At 35.8% G+C, this 20,317-nt stretch overlaps 1 protein-coding gene across 1 annotated transcript in view; it reads right to left on the bottom strand.

Moving 5' to 3' along the window:
• Nucleotides 1-20,317, bottom strand: part of LPGAT1 (lysophosphatidylglycerol acyltransferase 1) — a 71,304-nt gene that overhangs the window by 31,944 nt on the left and 19,043 nt on the right. Inside the window, exons 2-3 of the mRNA XM_079696888.1 lie at nt 7,994-8,112; nt 2,991-3,086 (exon numbers count right to left, since the gene is read on the bottom strand). Of these exons, the coding sequence (XP_079553014.1) occupies nt 2,991-3,086; nt 7,994-8,112 (215 nt within the window). The remainder of the gene's footprint in view (nt 1-2,990; nt 3,087-7,993; nt 8,113-20,317) is intronic.

Here is a 20,317-nt window from a genome sequence, read left to right as displayed (position 1 = left end):
AAGCTTACTTGAATGGGGAAGATATATAATACATATGCATATGTATATGTGCATATGTATAAATGCAACTGGTGATAAGGTTAGGAAGAAGAGTAAGAGACTAGAGAAGCTCAACAGGGTCAGGAAAAGCAGCTCCAAGGAGGTGAAATTTGAGCAAAGAGCTGATAATGTGAGGGAATAAACCAGATGAGTTTATGAGAAGATGAGTGGCATAGTACTCCAGGTGATGAGGAGAAAAAGGACAAAGGCCCTGAGGTGGGAACATGTTTGGCATGTTCAGAGAACTGTGGCAAGGCCAGTGTGGCCGAAAATTGCAGAGAGAGGTGGAGGATATATAAGAAAGGCCTTGAGCTTGGTTAAGTAGTAGTTTGGGATGGAACATCATTAGACAGTTTTCAAAAAGGGAGAGTCATGATCTTATTTACATAAAAAAAAAAATCTGCTGGCTCCAGTGACAAAAAGACTATAGGAAATAAGTTAGGAGACTCCTGTAGAGTCTGGACAAGGGAGTTTGATGAGATTCAACTGTGGGATATAGATGAGAGGTGCACACACATTCAGGGAAAAATCTGAAAGCTAATAGGACATTCTGATAGGCTGGATCTTAGTTGTGAGGGAAAGAGAGGAAAGAGGATAACTTGGAGACCGAAAAAAGGAACCTAGAAGCATTTTTAGGAAAGCCCAAAACCCATGACTAAATATAAGAAGGTTCTTCCTTTCAGTACGATCAATTCGCGAATAATTTTCCAGCCAACACAATTACAGAAGCTCCCCAAAATAATTTGTATACTTTCAGTCTTTAGACTAAATTATTCTAAATGCAAACTAAGTAACAATTTTCTTAGCTAATTTACGGAATTGAATTGATTATAATTAAGCTTTACTTTATTTTTGCAGTACGCGGGCCTCTCACTGTTGTGGCCTCTCCCGTTGCGGAGCACAGGCTCCGGACGCGCAGGCTCAGCGGCCATGGCTCATGGGCCCAGCCGCTCCGCGGCATGTGGGATCTTCCCAGACCGGGGCACGAACCCGTGTCCCCTGCATCAGCAGGCGGATTCTCAACCACTGCGCCACCAGGGAAGCCCTAAGCTTTACTTTTAAGTTCCCTAGAGTACATGTAAAATATTTTTAATATTCTTGGAAATATCTTGTCAAAAATGTTTAGTAGCAAAGTCCCAAGAGATTTTCTTTAACATTAATACTTTTTTTTCTCTCCCCTTCCCCCATGCTATAGATTTTTATTACTATCTAACAGGGAAAAAATTTTTGCTCTTCAGAAATGAATTTGTAAATCTCTCCTGTCTTCCCCTCCAGTGACACTCTAAGATATTAGGTTAGTTTCTTCCTTAAGTTATTCTGATCACTGTTTATTTTGTCTCAACCTTGTTGTGGCCAATCCCCATTCCCAATTCTTCCTGGGGTTCCAGTGACTGCTTTTTTCCATCTCTCTGCTCAGAAAAACCAAGGGTGTTTCCAGAAAAAACTAGACAATTACACAGAATATGAAAAACAAAAATATGTTTTGTATATAAAACTGGAGGGGACTTCCCTGATGATCCAGTGGTTAAGACTCTGTGCTCCCAGTGCAGGGGGCCCTGGGTTCGATCTCTGATCAGGTAACTAGATCCCACGTCAGGGAACTAGATCCCACATGCATGCCACAACTAAGAGTACTCATGCCACAACAAAGATCCCGTGTGCTGTAACTAAGACCTGGTGCAGCCAAATAAATAAATAAATATTTTTAAAAAACTGTCTGGAGCAAAGTATAATATATGTGTTTGGGGAGACCTATTTTCATAGAGCTTAGAAGTTTTTCTACACACTTCTAGCTTATTTCTGAATTTGTGATGCTCAGAAGAGGCTTAATTAGATTCACCAGCAATTCATTACGTAATTACTACGTGTAAGGTACTGCACCATCCAGGATGAAGTGGCTAAATATATAAACACCAGATAAGTGTGGCATTACCATACATAAAAACTCTTGATATCATATTTTGGTCATCCATTTTTGAGAAAATAAAGCATGTAGCATATCAGGGAAACACTATAATGTAGTGCTGACTTCTTTTTTTTTTTTTTTTTTTTGCCATGCCGCGCGGCATGTGGGATCTTAGTTCCCCAAGCAGGGACTGAACCCGCAGCCCCTGCACTGGAAGCGCGGAGTCTAACCACTGGACTGCCAGGGAAGTCCCTGTATGCTGACTTGATAAGAGGGTATTATTCTTTTTCCTATACTAAACTATTCCTAATGCTTGCGGCCCATTCCCAATCCACCTTCCTCCATCAAACCCATACTCATTCTTTAAATGTATGCCACATATCATCTTCTTCTCTAAGGTTTTTCTGGATTTACAGAAATTTGACGTACTCACTTTTCATACTATGAATTCACAAAGTATTTCCTCTTATTTATTTATTTAATATTCTCCCGACTGGTAATCTTATTTATTTAACAATCTCCTAACTGCTAACATAGATACCTTCTGTATCATATAATGGTGACGTGTAAATAAAAATAACAGTGATAATATAGATGATGATAGTGGTAGTCATGATGAAGATGATGAAAGTAGCAGGGACTGTTCTGAGCGTATAACACGTATTACTTCATGTAATCCACACAGCAACTCTGTGAGAGGAGTACCCATTATTCTCATTTGAAAAATGAGGAAACTTTGCGAGGTTAAATAACTTGCCCAATTCACGCAGCTAAGAAGTAGAAGAGCTGAGAATGTGGCAGGCGCTTGGTAAACTGTTTAGAAGCGAGGAGGGTAGAGATGAAAATATTTGCATTTTAATGTTTATGCATACTCAAATTCAGACTGAAATAACTGAAATAAATGTTTTAGGAAAAAAGATTCCCAGCTCCCTCAGATAACTAGAACTGGCTCTACCTATTATAACTGGTTTTGTGATGCCTCTTTTTACAATAAAGAATCAGATTGATCAGGCTATCACTGTGGAAAAAAATGCTCATTACTTACCTGTCTGATAAAGAAGTCTCCGTGAATTAGAGAAACAATTCCAAAGTTTGTGTACTTAAAAATATGATCCATCAACCACATCATTTGAGCAACAACCTAAAATATTTAAAAGCAAGAAATATATGTTGAATAGAAAAAAAAAAAAACCTGACTATAGTCTAGCCAGTCTCTAAATTTTAAGTATAATCATCCAAGCATACATTTAATTAACCTATCTTAAATCTAATGTTACTTCTACAAATAAAGCACTATATGAAAAATTACAGGTCTTCATGCATTATTTAGAAATGTGTTGTATAATTTCCAAGGATTTTGAGATTTCTCTGCTGTTTTCTGCTATTGAGTCCTAATTTGACTTCATTATATTAAGATAACCTATTCTGTATTAGGTCAATGTTTAAAATGTATTGAAGTTTGTTTTATGGCCCAGGATATAGAATATCATGGTATATGTTCCACAGATGATTAAAAAGAACATGTATTCTGTGTTTTGGGGTGTAGTATTCTATATGTTTTGATTAGATTTTATTGGTTGATGGTGTCATTGAGTTCCAGATCATTGTTGATTTTGTCTGTAAGTTCTATCAGGTGCTGATAGATGGGTACTAAAATCTCTGACTATAATTTTGTATTTATCTATTTCTCCTTTCACCTCTATCAGTTTTTGCTTCATGCATTTTGAGGTTTTGTTGTTTTGTGTTTATGCATTTAAGATTGTTATGCCTTCCTGGAAGATTGGTCCTTTTATGTAACGGTCCTCTTTGTTTCTATTAATTTTCTTTCCTTTGAAGGTTACTTTTTCTGATATTAATATGGCCAATCTCACTGTTTTCTTTGATTAATGTGTTCATGATATATATATATATATATATATATATATATATATATATATATATATTTATATTTATATCCTTTACCTTAAAACTAACTAGTTCAGTGTATTTGAAGTTTCTTATAGACAGAATATTGTTGAATAATATGTTTATCTACTCCACCAATCTTTCTGTAACTTGCTGTATTTAGACTATTTAAACATAATATATTTATTGCTATGTTAGTGCTTAAAAAAAAAAATTACAGGTCTTGATTCCAAGTCTTGGATTCCTAAGTCACAGGTATATACATATCACTGGGTAACAAATAAAACTGAATTAACTGCTTAAATTTGAACTTAATGATTTCCAATTTGTTCTATGTAAACAAAACCTTTGGAAATTCTTAAATAACTTGCAAAGTTATTTTGAAACAATACAATATGCCTAAGTTATCAAATGAGGGCTACACATTTAATTAATAAGCACTAAGGCTTTATAAAATGTGACCTTAACTTAATGGCTAAAATATTAAAAGTCATAAAATATAAAGATATGAATATAAAAATTTATAAAAATATAAAAATATCCAAAATAAAAGAACATTAAAGAATTCATTTAGTCAATAAATACACTGTAAATTTTTTTAAAATTCATTTAGTAGAATGATTTACACATTCTATTATATCATGAAGAGTATTTGTTAGTTTATACAAGGCCATACTCTTTGCCAGCATAAAAATACTCAGTTTCTTAAACACAAAAATATTATCCACTGCTGATAAGAGTTAATAGCCATATCAAGAGCAGAAGACTTTATTTCAAGCAAATTTCAAAATTAAAAGTAAGTGTAAACAGGATCTAGTAAATGAATTGGTTAATTGTTCTCCCCTGCTGAGATAACAGCATCCTTGTTATAAGCCTTAAATAAATAAAGTGAAAACTACAGCCTCCATCAAGAAAGCAACAGAGCTCCACTTTGGTTCCTATAGGAATAACAAATGTAAACTTCATCTCTGAGCACCAAATTGTATGAACTAACATGTAAGGAAAAAACTAAGCATTGACATCCATGTGTTGCTTTTACAAAAACATTATAAAAGCCCACAAATAATATTCAAGCTTCTGATGTAATTTTTCAGTATCACTGAATAGTTCATTTACATGACTCCTATTCCAACAGTTTTACCATATAAAATAACTTTAAAAAAATAAAGATACATATATGAAAGACTGATTTCCAAATCAATTAATACAGAATGAAATAATCACCAACATCTCATTTTTGAATCTTGTTTTGCTTGGTAATGATAACCACTTCGTTTAGATAAATTGAGATCGGAACTAAATGGAATTTGCTGAAAAGTGCCCCAAGAAACAAAACAAAAAGCAAGTGGATTCAACCTGTAAAACCTTTGAGCTTTATACACAGTATGAAGTGTGGCTGCAATTTATTGCTCTCTGGGTTTAATACCAACACTAAAGTAACTAGCTTTTATGTTTAATCTTACACTTATAGTGGATTTACCGCCTCAGTAAGAAGGGTAACGTAAAACAAATTCAGTAAGACAGCCAAGCTATCTTCTGAGATTTGTATGGATAATTCTGTCCTAACTTATTTTAGGGGAAACGTTACAAGTCAATAACTATTTATTACATATCTAAAAGTTCTATTGATAGAAATAAAAATTCTTAGTTTTATCATCAATTGCCACAAAAGGGCAAGACTCCTCACTTCACAGATACTTATTAAAAAGGTACCAGCACGTATAGAAAATATAACTAATCCTTTGTTTCATATTTCTGAAAAAATGAGGTCAGTAAACAAAAGCTGCCTGAATCAACTCTGTCGACGTTTCACAGGCTGTCACTCAGAACGTTGTTAGGTATTTCCAAGGGACAAAATTGCTCTACATCAATTATTCTTTACCAGGAAGCACGAATTTTCTACATGTCAAAACATCTGGGGAGGCTTACATGAATGGCTCCATTCTTCATAGCCTTCTGAAATTTTAGTGGAGTCAATGGTTTTCTAGTTTAGAAGTCTGCAAGGACAATTTTGGCTGTCACAATGACTAGGGAGTTCTACTAGCATGTAGTAGGTTGCAGCCAGGTAAGGAAAACAATGTGCAGCAGGCAGTCCAGAACAACAGTGCCGTCCTACCAAAATGCAAGCAGTGCCCCCACTGAGGAACAATGACAGGTGCTACAGGAATTCCTGAATTCAAAAAGCTATGTTATACTCATATCACCATTAAACTAGTATTTTTAAACTGGCCCAAAATTTAGCATTAGCTTTCTTTCTTTGAAAGTGCCCATGGAGCAATTAATCACGTAAACATTCCTACTTGTGAATGTAAATTAATATTGCCCTATACTTATTACGCAGGAGGCAGAAATTTTAATGCTTCCACCTTTTTATTTTTCAATTACTCCTTTATGAAACAAGATAAAAAATTCTTCAAGGTTTCAAATTATTTTGTAATATTAGATAGTAATATCAGTGTAATTAATCTGAAAATAAAAACAAAATAACTCTGGACAGAAAAATGAACCAAAGACCAACTAACTAAAATCTTTTTACAAAAGCAAACAAATAAACTAAAATTTTTTTTTGTCCACAATATCGGTGAATCTCAGATTACCTGATACTCTGGTTAATACAGTTCTCACCTCTGCCAAACTGGAGTTAGAGTAACAAAGTTAGGCATATTTATACTCACTGTTTTAAGCACTCTTTGAGATTCAAAAACCAATAGAAGACACTGTAGGCCCTCAGAAAAATCACTATAAATGTAAGTATCTTATCGGTAAGCATAAAAGTGTTCTCCTTGATACAAAGCCAAACAAACTAGTTTTTACACAATTTTAACATCAAGAATTGAGGGGACAGGCAGTAAATATTATTATAATGCAAATATATCTACATAGTGATATTCTTTTATTTTAACAATTCTGAATATAAGATTCTGAATATAAGAAAGGACTGAATTTATTCTACATTCTAGCAAAATTATGCCTCTGCTTTTCAGATAAACAACAAAAACAGATTCCATAATAAGCAAACATATTTTCCATTTACTGTCACCTCATTTTCTGACCGCTGAGCTGCTGAATCAAACTCTCTGGGACCTAAACACACCAGGCGTATTCTTGCCTTAGTGTTTTGGCCAAGATTATTTCACTAAAGAAGAGGCCCTTGCTCCACTACTCTGCCTAACTAAATTCTACTCACCCTTCAAGGTCAAGTTTACGTCCTCTCCCCTCCACAAAGTTTTCTATATCCACCAAGTACATGGTGAGCTCACTTTCCACTGAATATTTCTCACTTTGCAATTTAGTATTGTTTGCTATTCCCTCTCTCCACCTACCACTAGATTATTAGTTGCTTTAAGGGGATAGTATCTTATAGGATGGTCTTCTATATTTATAGTCGGTGACCATGAATATGAAACACCTATAAAATACCAACTGATTTGTTTCTTCACTATTAGGCCAAATATTAATTCCATTAATTTTATATATTTTCTATTTATTTACTTTTCTATGAACATAACCGCTTTACCTTCTCTTAAGGTAACAATTCTTTTAATGTTAAAGACTGACTTTATGTTAAACCCTCCCAGTTTATAGGTATGTTTTAGGTAGCAATATAAGCAATATGAAATCAACAGTTCAAACACAGCCCTAGAACACTGAATAAAATGGCCCTAATATCTTTCCTTTCAATTTGCTTTCTAAGTGAAATCCAAAATATTTACCTTACTTTCTTCTGGCTAAAGATCCCCAAGATCACCTAATTCCCTGTCCAATTTTACTCTTCTATCTTAAGCAAACTGCTTTTTGTGTTTGTATTTCTCAAACTGGCAATCCACCACTCACCTCAAGACAGCCCCATGCTGAACCATATTAAGTTTGCTTCCATTTCAGTTATCTTTTTTAAAAAACAGCTTTGTGGAGATATAATCCACATTATCCCAGTTATTTTTCTTTAGGTCTGTAAATTCCTCTCTTAGAATAATTTAGAGTTATATACATAGTATATTTCTCTTTTTAAATTTTTCTAAATTTTCATGAAAAGTATACATATTAAAGGGTAAGTCTACATTCCCAACTGTGGTAAGATCCGTAAATTGATTCTCTGTTAACCTCCCCGTTCTGCAGTCTATCTCTGCCTTCAGGATGGCTTACCAGTCCTTTGTCCTGGAGACACATCATCAAAGTACACACATCTCCTGTTGCCTGATGATTCACCAACATTACTGCTTCATCTTTTGAAATTGCTTTAATATCTTCCCCCCATTCCATCACTGTAAGAACAAAAAGTTTCAAAGCTGTCATTTAAAAAATTCATACATTTCTAGAAGACTTATATTAGAAACACTGGTGCACATTAATGATGATACATCACTTAGCTAAAACTTCTAAAAGTTTAGAACTAAGTTTATTTCCTATAAAAATCAGGATGTTCATCTTTTATAGAGACCCAAAATATCTGTTAAAATGTAAAACGGCCATACCTTTGATTTAGAAATTCTATTTAAGAGTTTATCCTATAGAAACATTTGTCCAAACAGGCAAAGATATGCACAAAGGATATTTATTGCAACTTAAATGTTCACCAACAGGGGAATGGATAATTTTTATATAATGGAGGAGTATAAACCCATTAAAAGAATGGAGGATATCTCTATACACTAACCCAAAAGGACTTCTTATAAAGTAAACAAAACATACCACAAAACAGTATATATAATGAAATCCTATCTTTTCAAAGAAGGAATAAAATTTACATGTAACTTAATACATTGAAAAAAGTCTGAGGAAATGAATTCAAAACTTAATACTGATCATCATTGGGAGGTGGTTCCCAAAGCCCCCTTAAATTCTACTTTATAATAAAATATGCAAATATTATAAAATGTGTAGGCATTTTCATTTTACAAGAAAACTAATTAAGGATGTTACATTTATTAAAAATCCCCAGATGAAAAGTCAATGCACCAAAGCCTATATGTACACTCTAAGGAAAACAGTGATATCTCCAAGTAGTTACGCCTCATTTTATACCAAATTTACTACACGCAAAAAAATAAAACTGAGCATCAGTGTCAAACATCAGGACTCTACAAAGAAGGTTCTAGGTTCCTCAAATGTCTGACGTGAATTACCAGAGGCTGAATATATGTTAGCATTCACTCATCTCACTCACTGCTATAAGGAAAGAAGCTGAGTCACCTGTGTGTAATAGTTCTGGATGAAATAGGGATGGGAGACCTGCTGCTCACCTGCTTTACCTCTGCCAGCCTCCCTCCTTCACAGTCACCTTTCACTGTCAGCCCAATACAGCGGAGCTCCTCATTTGAGAAAAGAGTTCTGTTAATTTTTTCTTTTTATTAAAAGCCATTTAAGGGCTTCCCTGGTGGCGCAGTGGTTAACAACCTGCCTGCCAATGCAGGGGAAACGGGTTTGAGCTTTGGTCTGGGAAGATCCCACATGTCGCGGAGCCACTAAGCCCGTGCGTCACAACTACTGAGCCTGCGCTCTAGAGCCCGCAAACCACAACTACTGAGCCTGTGTGCTACAACTACTGAAGCCCCCGCACCTAGAGCCCGTGCTCCGCAACAAGAGAAGCCCCCGCTCGCCGCAACTAGAGAGCCCGTGTGCAGCATGGAAGACCCGATGCAGCCAAAAAAAACCCCAAACCAGCCGCTTAAGCAAGGCATCTATGCATTCATTTTAAGGATCTTAAAGATTTGTATTAAGGGAATTTCAGCTGGGCTGAACATATATTCAGTTGTGGTACCTACTTGCAAAGTGAGGTATTCCAGTCATTCTCTCAGAAGTTATTACTAACACACAAATAGCTTACACTGTATGGTGAAAGTTTTAAAAATGAATGCAGAATGGAAACTACATTACAGATGTCAAGTAATCCTTAAGGAATAGATGTAGAACACTGGGGACAGCCCAGCAACACCAACTTTCCTTCAGAGCGGCCTTTCCTTTCCCAAGTTGCCAGTGAAGTTTAGCTGACAAGCTAACTTTACTGAAACATATTGAATAGCTGATATACATTGTGTGTGGGAGCAGGGGGAGTATAAACTGGTACAAGAGTTTTGGAAGTCAATTTGGCGATATATATATCAGAACTAAGAAATGTGAAAATCCTTCTACCCAGCAATTCTACTTCTAGGAATTCATCTTACAGATATACTTATTCACGTGTAAAATGACACATATGCAAAGCTCTTTATTGCAGCATTGTTTATAAGAGCAAAGATGAAAACAACTAAAACGAGAGACTAGTTCAAATTCATAGAAATTTCTAAAATGGTGGCTGACAGGAGGGAAAACTGGGGAGTTGTTTAATTAGTATGGAGTTTTGGTTTTGTAAAATGAAAAAGGTTTGGAGATTGGTTACACAATAATGTGAATATACTTAACAATACTGACACTTAAAAATGGTTAAGATGGTAAATTTTATGTTATGTGTATTTTGTCACAATTAAAAATAAAAAGGGAGACTAGTTAAATAAATTATAATATATCCATGCAATGGCATATTATGTAATCATAGCATTTTTACACTAATATGGAATGATATACTATAAGTAATAAAAGCAAAGTGCAGAACAGTGTGTGAAGAGAGAATATATTTACTAAATGAAAACTCCTCATATCACGTCTCTGTTGACAACCCTTCAATGAATGTGCGCGCACGCACGCACACACATACACACACACACCACCATTCTTTCATTAATTCATTCTTCACTCAATAAATCAGCATCAGGCACTGTGGATATAAAACAAATAAGAACAAAAGTATTATTCTAATGCAGTTAAAACACTCAGGAAAAGTCTAACTTGGTTCTATAAATATTAGGCTATTAAGAGGTAATGTGGAAAGTCTTCTAGTTCCACATCTATATAAATAGATGTTTCATAACCAAATAGCCCTTTAATGCAATTTCTGCTACATGAATGGAAAATACTAGATACCTAGGCCTGTGCAGAGGAAAGCATATGTGTGAATATAACTGCAAATAAAAATAAGTTTTCTACTTAAAATGTATCTTACTTGCTTTATATAAAGTAGATAAATCTAGTGTGTTGGTTTAAATCTCAAAATATAAATTGAATTTAGAACTCTCTGTTCTGGCTTAAATAGTGTCCCACCAAATTTGCATCCAACCAAAACCTGTGAATGTGACCCTATTTGGAAACAGGGGCTTTGTAGATGTATCAAGTTAAGATGAGGTCATAATGGATTAGGATGGGCCCTAAACCTATATCCAATATGACTGGTATCCTTATAAAAAGAGGGAAATTTGGACAGAGATACACAGAGAGAATGCCATGCGACAATGGAGGCCAAGACTGGAGTGATGTGTCTACAAGCCAAGGACTGCAGACAACCACCCAAAGCGAGCAAGAGGCAAGGAAGGATCCTTCCCACCAGAGGCTTCAGACAATAAATTCCTGTTGTTTTACCTTTTTTTTTTTTTTTTTTTGCGGTACGCGGGCCTCTCACTGCTGTGGCCTCTCCCGTTGCGGAGCACAGGCTCCGGACACGCAGACTCAGCGGCCATGGCTCACGGGCCCAGCCGCTCCGTGGCATGCAGGATCCTCCCGGACCGGGGCACGAACCTGTGTCCCCTGCATCGGCAGGCGGACTCCCAACCACTGCGCCGCCAGGGAAGCCCAAGCCACAGGAACTTTGTTTGTGGTACTTTGTTATGGCAGCCCTCTGAAACTAATATACTCCACCTTCCTCAATTTTCCCCATCCTTTCTCTTTTCCATTCTATTCCCCCCAAATTATAGTTTTTTTTTCTAACCAACTATAGGAAAAGAACAACAGCACTGTATTTTAAACATCCAGAACATTATAACAGAAATCTACCATTACGTATTATAAATGGTTCTCAATGTTTATTTCTATAATACTTTCAGGGTATAATCATTAAGAGTTAATCCAATACATATTTTATCTCTCAGCTACAACTTAGCTAAAATTAATTTTCAAACTACATGTTAATTTGCTAAGACTCACACATACTAAATCAAACAAGTGAAGGTAGAAGGATCAACTTTTTAAAATTATCCTAATGTAGCAATAAAGTCATGTTGGATTTTATTCAACAATAAATTTCATTTCCAGTATCTATGGTATTCTTTTACCAAACCATTATATACTTCAAAGATCACTGTTAGAAAGTTATATGACTAACAAAATCAAGATCAAAAAATGCTTGTAGAGAAAAAGCATTTATTTTATGTATGAAATAGCTATGTTCCTCAAATCATACCCTGCTATCCAAACCAGTAAGTATAATAATGGAGCCAGTATCTTAATCAAGGAATAGAATTATTCTCATGTTAAAGAACAGAAGCTATGGATGCCTGCCAGTTCTTACATTGTACTTGATTAGAAGGACAAAAATATTTTAACACACTGTTCTGTGAAAGGAATTCTCAAAAAAGAACTGGGTCAGGTCCACTATTTCCAAAGGGAATGAAAGACAACTGAGTAAAAACTGGAAGAAAAGTTCCCTAGTTGTAATAGAATTTTTAAAAATTCTTGTTAAAAACCAAAGCCAGAGATTATCACCTACTACACACACACACACACACACACACACACACACACACATATTAATAAACCTCCCCCCAAAGTTTTAGACTAAAATTGATCATGACAGTTCACATCTCAAAAAGAAAATAAAAACAATAAACAATCATAATTTCCTTAAAAACAGTGATGCTAAAGCTGTTATACTGACCCACAAAACAGAATTAATGTGGAGAAGAAAGGTTGCTTTATACACGACCATAATAGCTTACTTCTCAAAGTTCAAAAAAAAATGCCTGCAAGCTGATGCCACAAACTATTTTACCATTCTGTGACTCACTTAAGAAACATTAATAATATCATTATGCTACTCAAACATACTGTGAAGATGAATGAGATATAAATGACAGAATCACAGATGTCCTGGGCAATTAGATTACATGACAGTTGAAGTTACTTTTGAAATCACTATTAACTAAAAGAGTCATACAACTACTGTGTCATGTAAGGTCAGGTATTCTAATATGAATAGTAAAGATTAGAGAGCAAAAAAACACATGAAAGAATCTCATGTAGCTCAGGAACTGTGGCTTTCAGTAACACACATTGGAGGCAGAGTGGGTTGGACTCATCCAAAGTTAGGGGTTAGCAGAGGAAGATAAAAAGGGAGTGAGGACCTGAAGGGTAGCTGTGAGAAAGTAGATTAAGGTACTGATTAATGGAGAGGAGACTGGTGAGGAAAGTAACCAAGCAAGGGGGTAATTCACTAAAGAAAACTGAGGGAGGGCTATTATAGTAGAGATACTTGAAGCCATCCCCCATCTCCACCTTTACCCATCCTACTCAAACCCCCATAGATAGGGCCCAGACGTTGTGAGAAAGCCCCCGGGTGAATCTAGTGTATGTCTGTAAATAAGAACCACTGGAATTTTAGCTCTGATGAGTTTTGTTTTATTTTCTTAAAACAAGTATACTGAACATACTAGGAAGTTGTGGTCAGTGCCCTTTTTTTGGCACTTTAATTAATTTAATTTAATTTAAGAGGTTAAATTTGAGGAGGCAAGGCTCAAGGTGTAGCTTTTGGAGGGGTTGCTTAATTAAAAGAATAATAGTAGCATATATTATTAAATAGATATATAATTAAATACTAATAATCTTAATAGCCAACATTTATAGAATGCTTACTATGTGTCAGGCATTAATAATTAGTAAGATAAAATAATTCACATTATTTTCCTATGTAATCTTCACAAAATCCCAAATGTACAGACACTGTTATCCCCAATTTACAATTGAAGAAAATGAGACACAAAAGGTTAAGCAGTATCTTCAAAGTTACACAGTTAGGAAGTAGGGGAACTGGGATTCAAAACACTGTATCATGCTGTCACTGCTGGCAGGCTACATCAAGGAACCTTGAGAACAGTAACGGGTAAGTTGCCCGCACAGCCCCTGACGTTGCCCATGACTATGCCAAGAAGTGGGGTGGACAAGCCAAGTCCCAAAGTCCTCAACAAATAAGGTTAGCGGGCGGCAACAATAAGGAATGGTGCAGAAGCCAAGGATCAAGAGTTTTTTGCATGACAGTTGAATAATAAACAAGTCTAAAGAGGCAAAGAGTATCTAAGAAAAAAAAAAAAATCAACATTGTCTTTGGGCCCAGGATACAGGTATCTTAAATTTAATGTGCTCAATACAGAACCAGCTCTTTACCCTAGTCTTCTCCATCTCAGTGAAGGACACCATCATTCATCCAGTCAATTCAAGACCAAACCTAAGACCACTTTTGATTCCCCCCTTTCCTCAATTCTCCATATTTAATCCATCTCTAAGTCCTTTGGACTCTTATCTCCAAAACACATCCTGCAACCTCTATGTCTCTCCTTCTTTACTACTACTACTCTAGGCCAAGCCATCAATACCTCTTTCTTGGACTTCTGAAGTGACCTCCTAACTAGTCTTCTCACTTCCACTCTAGCCACCTGCTTAAAAGAAAACTTTAAAATAGTTGCTAGGGCTTCCCTGGTGGCGCAGTGGTTGAGAGTCTGCCTGCCGATGCAGGGGACACGGGTTTGTGCCCCGGTCCGGGAAGATCCCACATGCCATGGAGCGGCTAGGCCCGTGAGCCATGGCCTCTGAGCCTGTGCGTCCAGAGCCTGTGCTCCACAAGGGGAGAGGCCACAAGTGAGAGGCCCGCGTACCGCAAAAAAAAAAAAAAAAAAAAAAAAGTTGCTAATTTCAAATACCAGTATAATCTAAATCACCACTGGCAAGAATACAAAAAGAAAGAGCAAGAAAGTCAAAGATAATAAGTGATAATTAACTCTAACTGGTATTGAGATTTGCTTTAACTTAAACCTAGACAGTTTCCAACAGGGGAGATATTGGTATCTCGGGAGAAGCAATTCTTCCTGCAGTCATCAGCACTGTAAAACTTTTAGCACACCTGGACAACATTCTCTGTTACAACCCTAAAGAGCCTACACATTTCCAAACATCCCACCCCCACCTCTATCCATTTAAAACCACTAAGTTAGAAAGTTCAAAATGATTTAGGTCAATATAAACCTGTGGTAAAATCAGAGTGAGGTTAAATAACAAATGAGAATAGTACAGACAATATGAGGACTAAGTGAACATGTGCTTATTAAAAACAAAGATCAAGCCCTCTGATGCCTAATCTTTACCCACTCAGCCCCAGGATATGGCAGCAAGAGTTTGGAGAAGTCTTCTCTAGGAAATCTGATCAGCTCAAGAGAAAAGATCCAAAAATATTGACATTCAGGATTCTCCAGTGAAGTATTCCAATCAGATTATCCTACAATGAGGCTTAGTGTGGACAAGACGCAGCCACTAACAGGGCTACCAATCAACTTTATAGTCCCCTACTCTTAAATAAGAACAGATCGTCATGTATTACCAGATACCCAGGAAAAGCCTTTAATGTGAAAGACAGAAAATAAAGCAGCCTATTAAAGAAATTGATTTTATAGTCAGAAATCTTCCAAAAAATAATTCTTCTGGCCCAGATGATTTCACTAGCAAATTCTGCCAAACATTTTAAAAAGAAATAACACCAATTCTATACAATCTCTTCCAGAAAATAGAAAAGAAGGGAAAACTTTCAAGTTTACTTTATAAGGCCAGCATTACCCTTACACCAAAACCAGAAACAAACAAACAAAACTATAGACTTATATCCATTAAAATCCTCAAAAAATGTTAGGAAATGGAATCCAACAATATACACTGCAACCAAGTAAGGTTTATCATCACAGGAATGCAAGGTTGATTGAATATTAAAAATTAATCAGTGTAATAGTCCACCATATTAACAATCTAAGGAAGAAAAACCTCATGATTATATTGCTATGGTCTGAAGGTCTCTGTCCCCCTAAAATTCAAATGTTGAAGTCCTAACCCCCAAAGGTGATGGCATTAGCAGATGAGGACTTTGGAAAGTGATTAGGTCATAAGGGTTGAGCCCTCATGAATGGGATTAGTGCACTTATAAAAGAGATCCCACTGAGCTGTCTAGCCCATTCTACCAAATGAGGGCACAGTGAAAAGGCTATGAACCATGAAGAGAGCCCTCATCAGAAGGTGACTATGCTGGTACCTTGTCTTGGATTTCCAAGCCTCCAGAACTATGAGCAATAAATTTCTGTTGTTTATAAGTCACCCAGCCTGTGACATTTTGTTACAGCAGCTCAAACAGACTAAGACACATATGAATTGATGCACAAAAAGCACTAAACAAATTCCAATATACATTTATGAAAAAAACTCTCAGTAAACTAAGAACAGAAAGGAATTTCCTCAATGTAATAAAGTGTTTCTACACAAAACCTATAGTTAACATAATATTTAGTATTAATTATATATGAGTGCTTTCTCCCTAAGATTGAGAACAAGGCAAGGATGTCCAATCTCACCTCTCTTATTTAACATTATTCCAGAAGTCCTAGCCAGTTCAATAATGCAAAAATAAATAAATAAATATAAAAGAAAAAGAAATGAAAGTCATACAGGTTGGAAAGGAAGAGATAATTCTGCCCATATTCACAAATAGCATGACTGTCTCTGTAGAATGTCCCAATTAATCTACAAAAAGCTCCTATTATTAATAAGTGAGTTTAGCAAAGTTACTAACAGGAAGTATCAATCATATTTTTATACTATTAATGAATGATAGGAAATTTTAAAAAATTAAATCCCACTTACAATAGCTCAAAAAATATACTTAGGTATAAATCTAAAACACATGGACAGGATCTGTATGCTGAAAACTACAAAATGCTGATGAAAGAAATCAAAGAAGGCCAAAATGAAATGAATACCATGTTCATGAATTGAAAGATTCAACACATTAAAGATATCAATTCTCCCACAAATTGATCTACAAGTAAAACACAATTCTAATCAAAATGCCAATAAGAATTTTTGCAGATACAGGCAATTGGATTCTAAAACTTATAAAGAAAGGCCAACAAACTAGAGAAACCAAAATAACTTTGAAAAGGAAAAATGAAGTGGGAGGAATCACACTACCCAATTTTAAAACTTACTATAAAGCTACAATAATCAAATGGCATGGTATTGGTGAAGGATCAGACACACAGATCAAAAGAGCAGAAAAGAGAGTCCAGAAATAGACCACAAATATGGCTAAATGATTTTTGACAAAGGTGTAAAGTCAATCCAATGGAGAAAGAATAGTCTTTTCAAAAAACAATGTTAGAAAAATATGAAACCTAAACCTATACCTTATACAACAATTAATTTGAAATGGATCATATAGTCAAATGTAAAACTTAGAACTCCAAAACTTCCAAAAGAAAATTTAGGGGAAGACCTCCATGACCTGGGGTTAGGCAGTGTTCTTAGACTTGACAGGAAAAGCATAACTCATAAAAGAAAAAAAAATCAGTAAATTGCACTTCATCAAAATTTAAACCTTTTGCTCAGCAAGAGACACTGTTAAGAGAATGAAAAGACTGGGAGAAAATACATGCAATCACATATCCAACAAAGGATTTGTGTCTTTGTATCCAGAATACTTATAGAACTTCTAAAACTCAGCAATAAGATAACAAACCACCCAATTAAAAACCAGGCAGAAAACTTGGACACCTCACCAAAGATGATATAAGGATGGCAAACAACCATATGAAAGGATGTTCAACATCATCAGCCACTAGGGAAATACAAATTAAAACCATGACAAGCAACTACTATACATTTACTAGAATGACTAAAATTAAACATACTTATAATACCAAATTTTAATAAGGATGCAGAAAAATTGGAACTTGTAGACACTGCTGATAGAAATGCAAAATGTATAGCCACTCTGGAAACAGTTTGGCAGTTTTTTATAAAGTTAAAAATACACTTACCATCTGACCCAGGAAACCCACTCCTGGGTATTTACCCTAGAGCAGGGGTTAGCAAACTTTTTCTGCAAAGGGTCAGCCATTAAATATTTTAAGCTTTGCAGGCCACATATGGTCTCTGTTGCAAATTCTTCTTTTGTTGTTGTTGTTTTTTACAAACCTTTACAAATGTAAAAGCCATTCTTAGCTCATAGGGCCATATAAAAACAGGCAACAGGAAAATTTGGCCCATTGGGCATAGTTTGTTGACTCCTACCCTAGAGAAATGAAAACTTAAGTTAATACGGAAACCTGTACATGAATGTTATATCAGCTCTATTCATAATTGCTAAAAGCTAGAAACAAACCAAATGTCCTTCAGTAGCTGAATGGATATAAACTGTGGTACATTCATACAATGGAATACGACTCAGCAACAAAAAAGAACATTCTAATGATACATGCAACAACTTGGATGACTTTCAAAGGCATGCTGAGTGAAAGAAGTCAGTCTCAAAAGGTTACATAATGCATGAATCCATTTTATGACATTCTCAAAAAAGACAAAATTATAGTGAAAGAGAACAGATAAGGGATTGCCAGGGTTAGAAGTTGGGGGAGAATGTGATTACCAAGGATAATGATGACTAAAGCATGGCAGAGCTACAGATAATTTTTGCTCTGTTATTTTTCTTTCTTTTCTTTATATTTTTCTGTTTTCAGCATTTGACTTATTACTTTTGTAATTCAGGAAGGTTTTTCTCCCCAGATCAAAGTATTAATGAAGATACTACTACTGGGCTGCACTCTTTTTATTTGTTTCTTAAATGTTCATTTTCTCACTTTCACTAACTAAAAACCTCTCCCCCTGAGTAGTCTGGTTCAAATGTATTTTATTAAACCACTGAGAGTTGAAGTAGCTAAGACTTTACATCTTAAGTTTCTTTTTATAGTATGTTCCAATAAAAGTACTTCACTCTATGCAAAATGCTCAACTTGCTCAAAGTTTTGTTTTCTCAACCTTTTAAATAGCTTCTTACATTCACTTGTAAGTTGACCAACAGAACACTATACTAAATTCAGAGATGGGGATTTAAACCAAAGGTACTTTAATTTGTTTCCATTGGGAAAAGTGTAAGCAGTGGGATTAAGTACTATCTGCCTTAGGCTGCTAAAATGAGTAACTGGAAGAAGGGAAATTCTAACTTCTCCTAAAGGTAAAGGATTGCACCAAATTGCTAGGAAATAAGTGGGCAATGTAGGTACTTCTCTGCTTTGCTACTAGAGCTCTAAATAGTTTTAGAATCAGACTATTACATATGGTAGGGGTTTTGATTTTAATGAAGTTTACAGCTAGAAAGGAATTTACAGATATCTGAATCCAAGTTCCTCACTTCACAGATACTTTATAAAATACAGGAAACAGAACTCTACGGCTGCTTCTTGACTGACCGAATTAGTTGCAAAGAAAAATATACAGATGGTAAGGATAATTAATTTACAGCACCTCCTGCTCACTATCCCCCAAAGCACTTACTGATGCATTCATTCATTCAACTAGTTTTATTCTCTTCATAGAGAAATAGGATTCTACCACTGTGGGGGACATAAATGTATACAGGGATCCTATCACAAGGTAATTAACTCATTAAATTCAACTATAGGAACTTAGCAAAAAAGAAAGAGAGAAAAAGTAAAAGGTGAGAGAAGAGAGAGCATGGAAGGGCAGAAATAAAAGACTGAAACAGAGAACATTTTAAATAGTACAAGCAATTTTGCCAGCCTTTCCAGTCCTCAGATCTATGCCCTGGAGGAAGCTTGAGACTGGAATTGTGAATCTGCTGTTCCTCATCAATTCAGCTGGCATGTGCCTGTCATCAGGCCAGCATCTTACTGAGGCAGCAGCTCACTGAGCTGGATGATTTCAGTTTTTTAAAAAATACATTTTCTTCCATAAAAAACTTAAGCAAACTTTTTAATTAATGCAATATGATCCCTGCCCTCAAGAGGTCTGCTCACTTATTGAGAATAAAAGATAAATTGGGGATTAATGCATTACACATGAAGATATGTACCACAGCAGGCAGGGAAAGAAGAAATCGTTGGGAGCTAAAACATGAAGGGAAGAGATACCAAAGACATGGGGGAAATGGCCTTGAACAGACAGTTGCTACTGGAAAAAATGGAAAATGAGGTTGTATCTGTAAATAAGAGGTCAGATTACAGAGGTACTTTTAGAAGTCAGAAAGTACAATTTAGGCCAGGAGATATAAAATCCCTTTTTTTGTCACCAAGCAGGTGACATAAGTGAGGGAAGTGGGCTTCCTATATGACAGAAGAGAGCAGTGGGACTGTGTGAAAAACAGAGTGCATGCCCCACCCCCAAAGAGGGCAGCTACCTATCCAGCTCCAGGCTGTTGCCGATATCTGGGAATGCGGACCCCGGTTACCAGACCCTCCAATTTTTTAAGAGTAATTGGAAATTTGAGACTTCTTATGAAAGTTAAATAAAGAGGAGATTAACAATGGAGGAAGGCTCCTGGGCAAGCAGGAAGGAATGGAA

This window comes from Hyperoodon ampullatus, assembly GCF_949752795.1.
Source record: "Hyperoodon ampullatus genome assembly, chromosome: 2".
NCBI classification, from domain to species: Eukaryota; Metazoa; Chordata; class Mammalia; order Artiodactyla; family Ziphiidae; genus Hyperoodon; species Hyperoodon ampullatus.
This window is presented reverse-complemented; position numbering and strand designations above follow the sequence as displayed.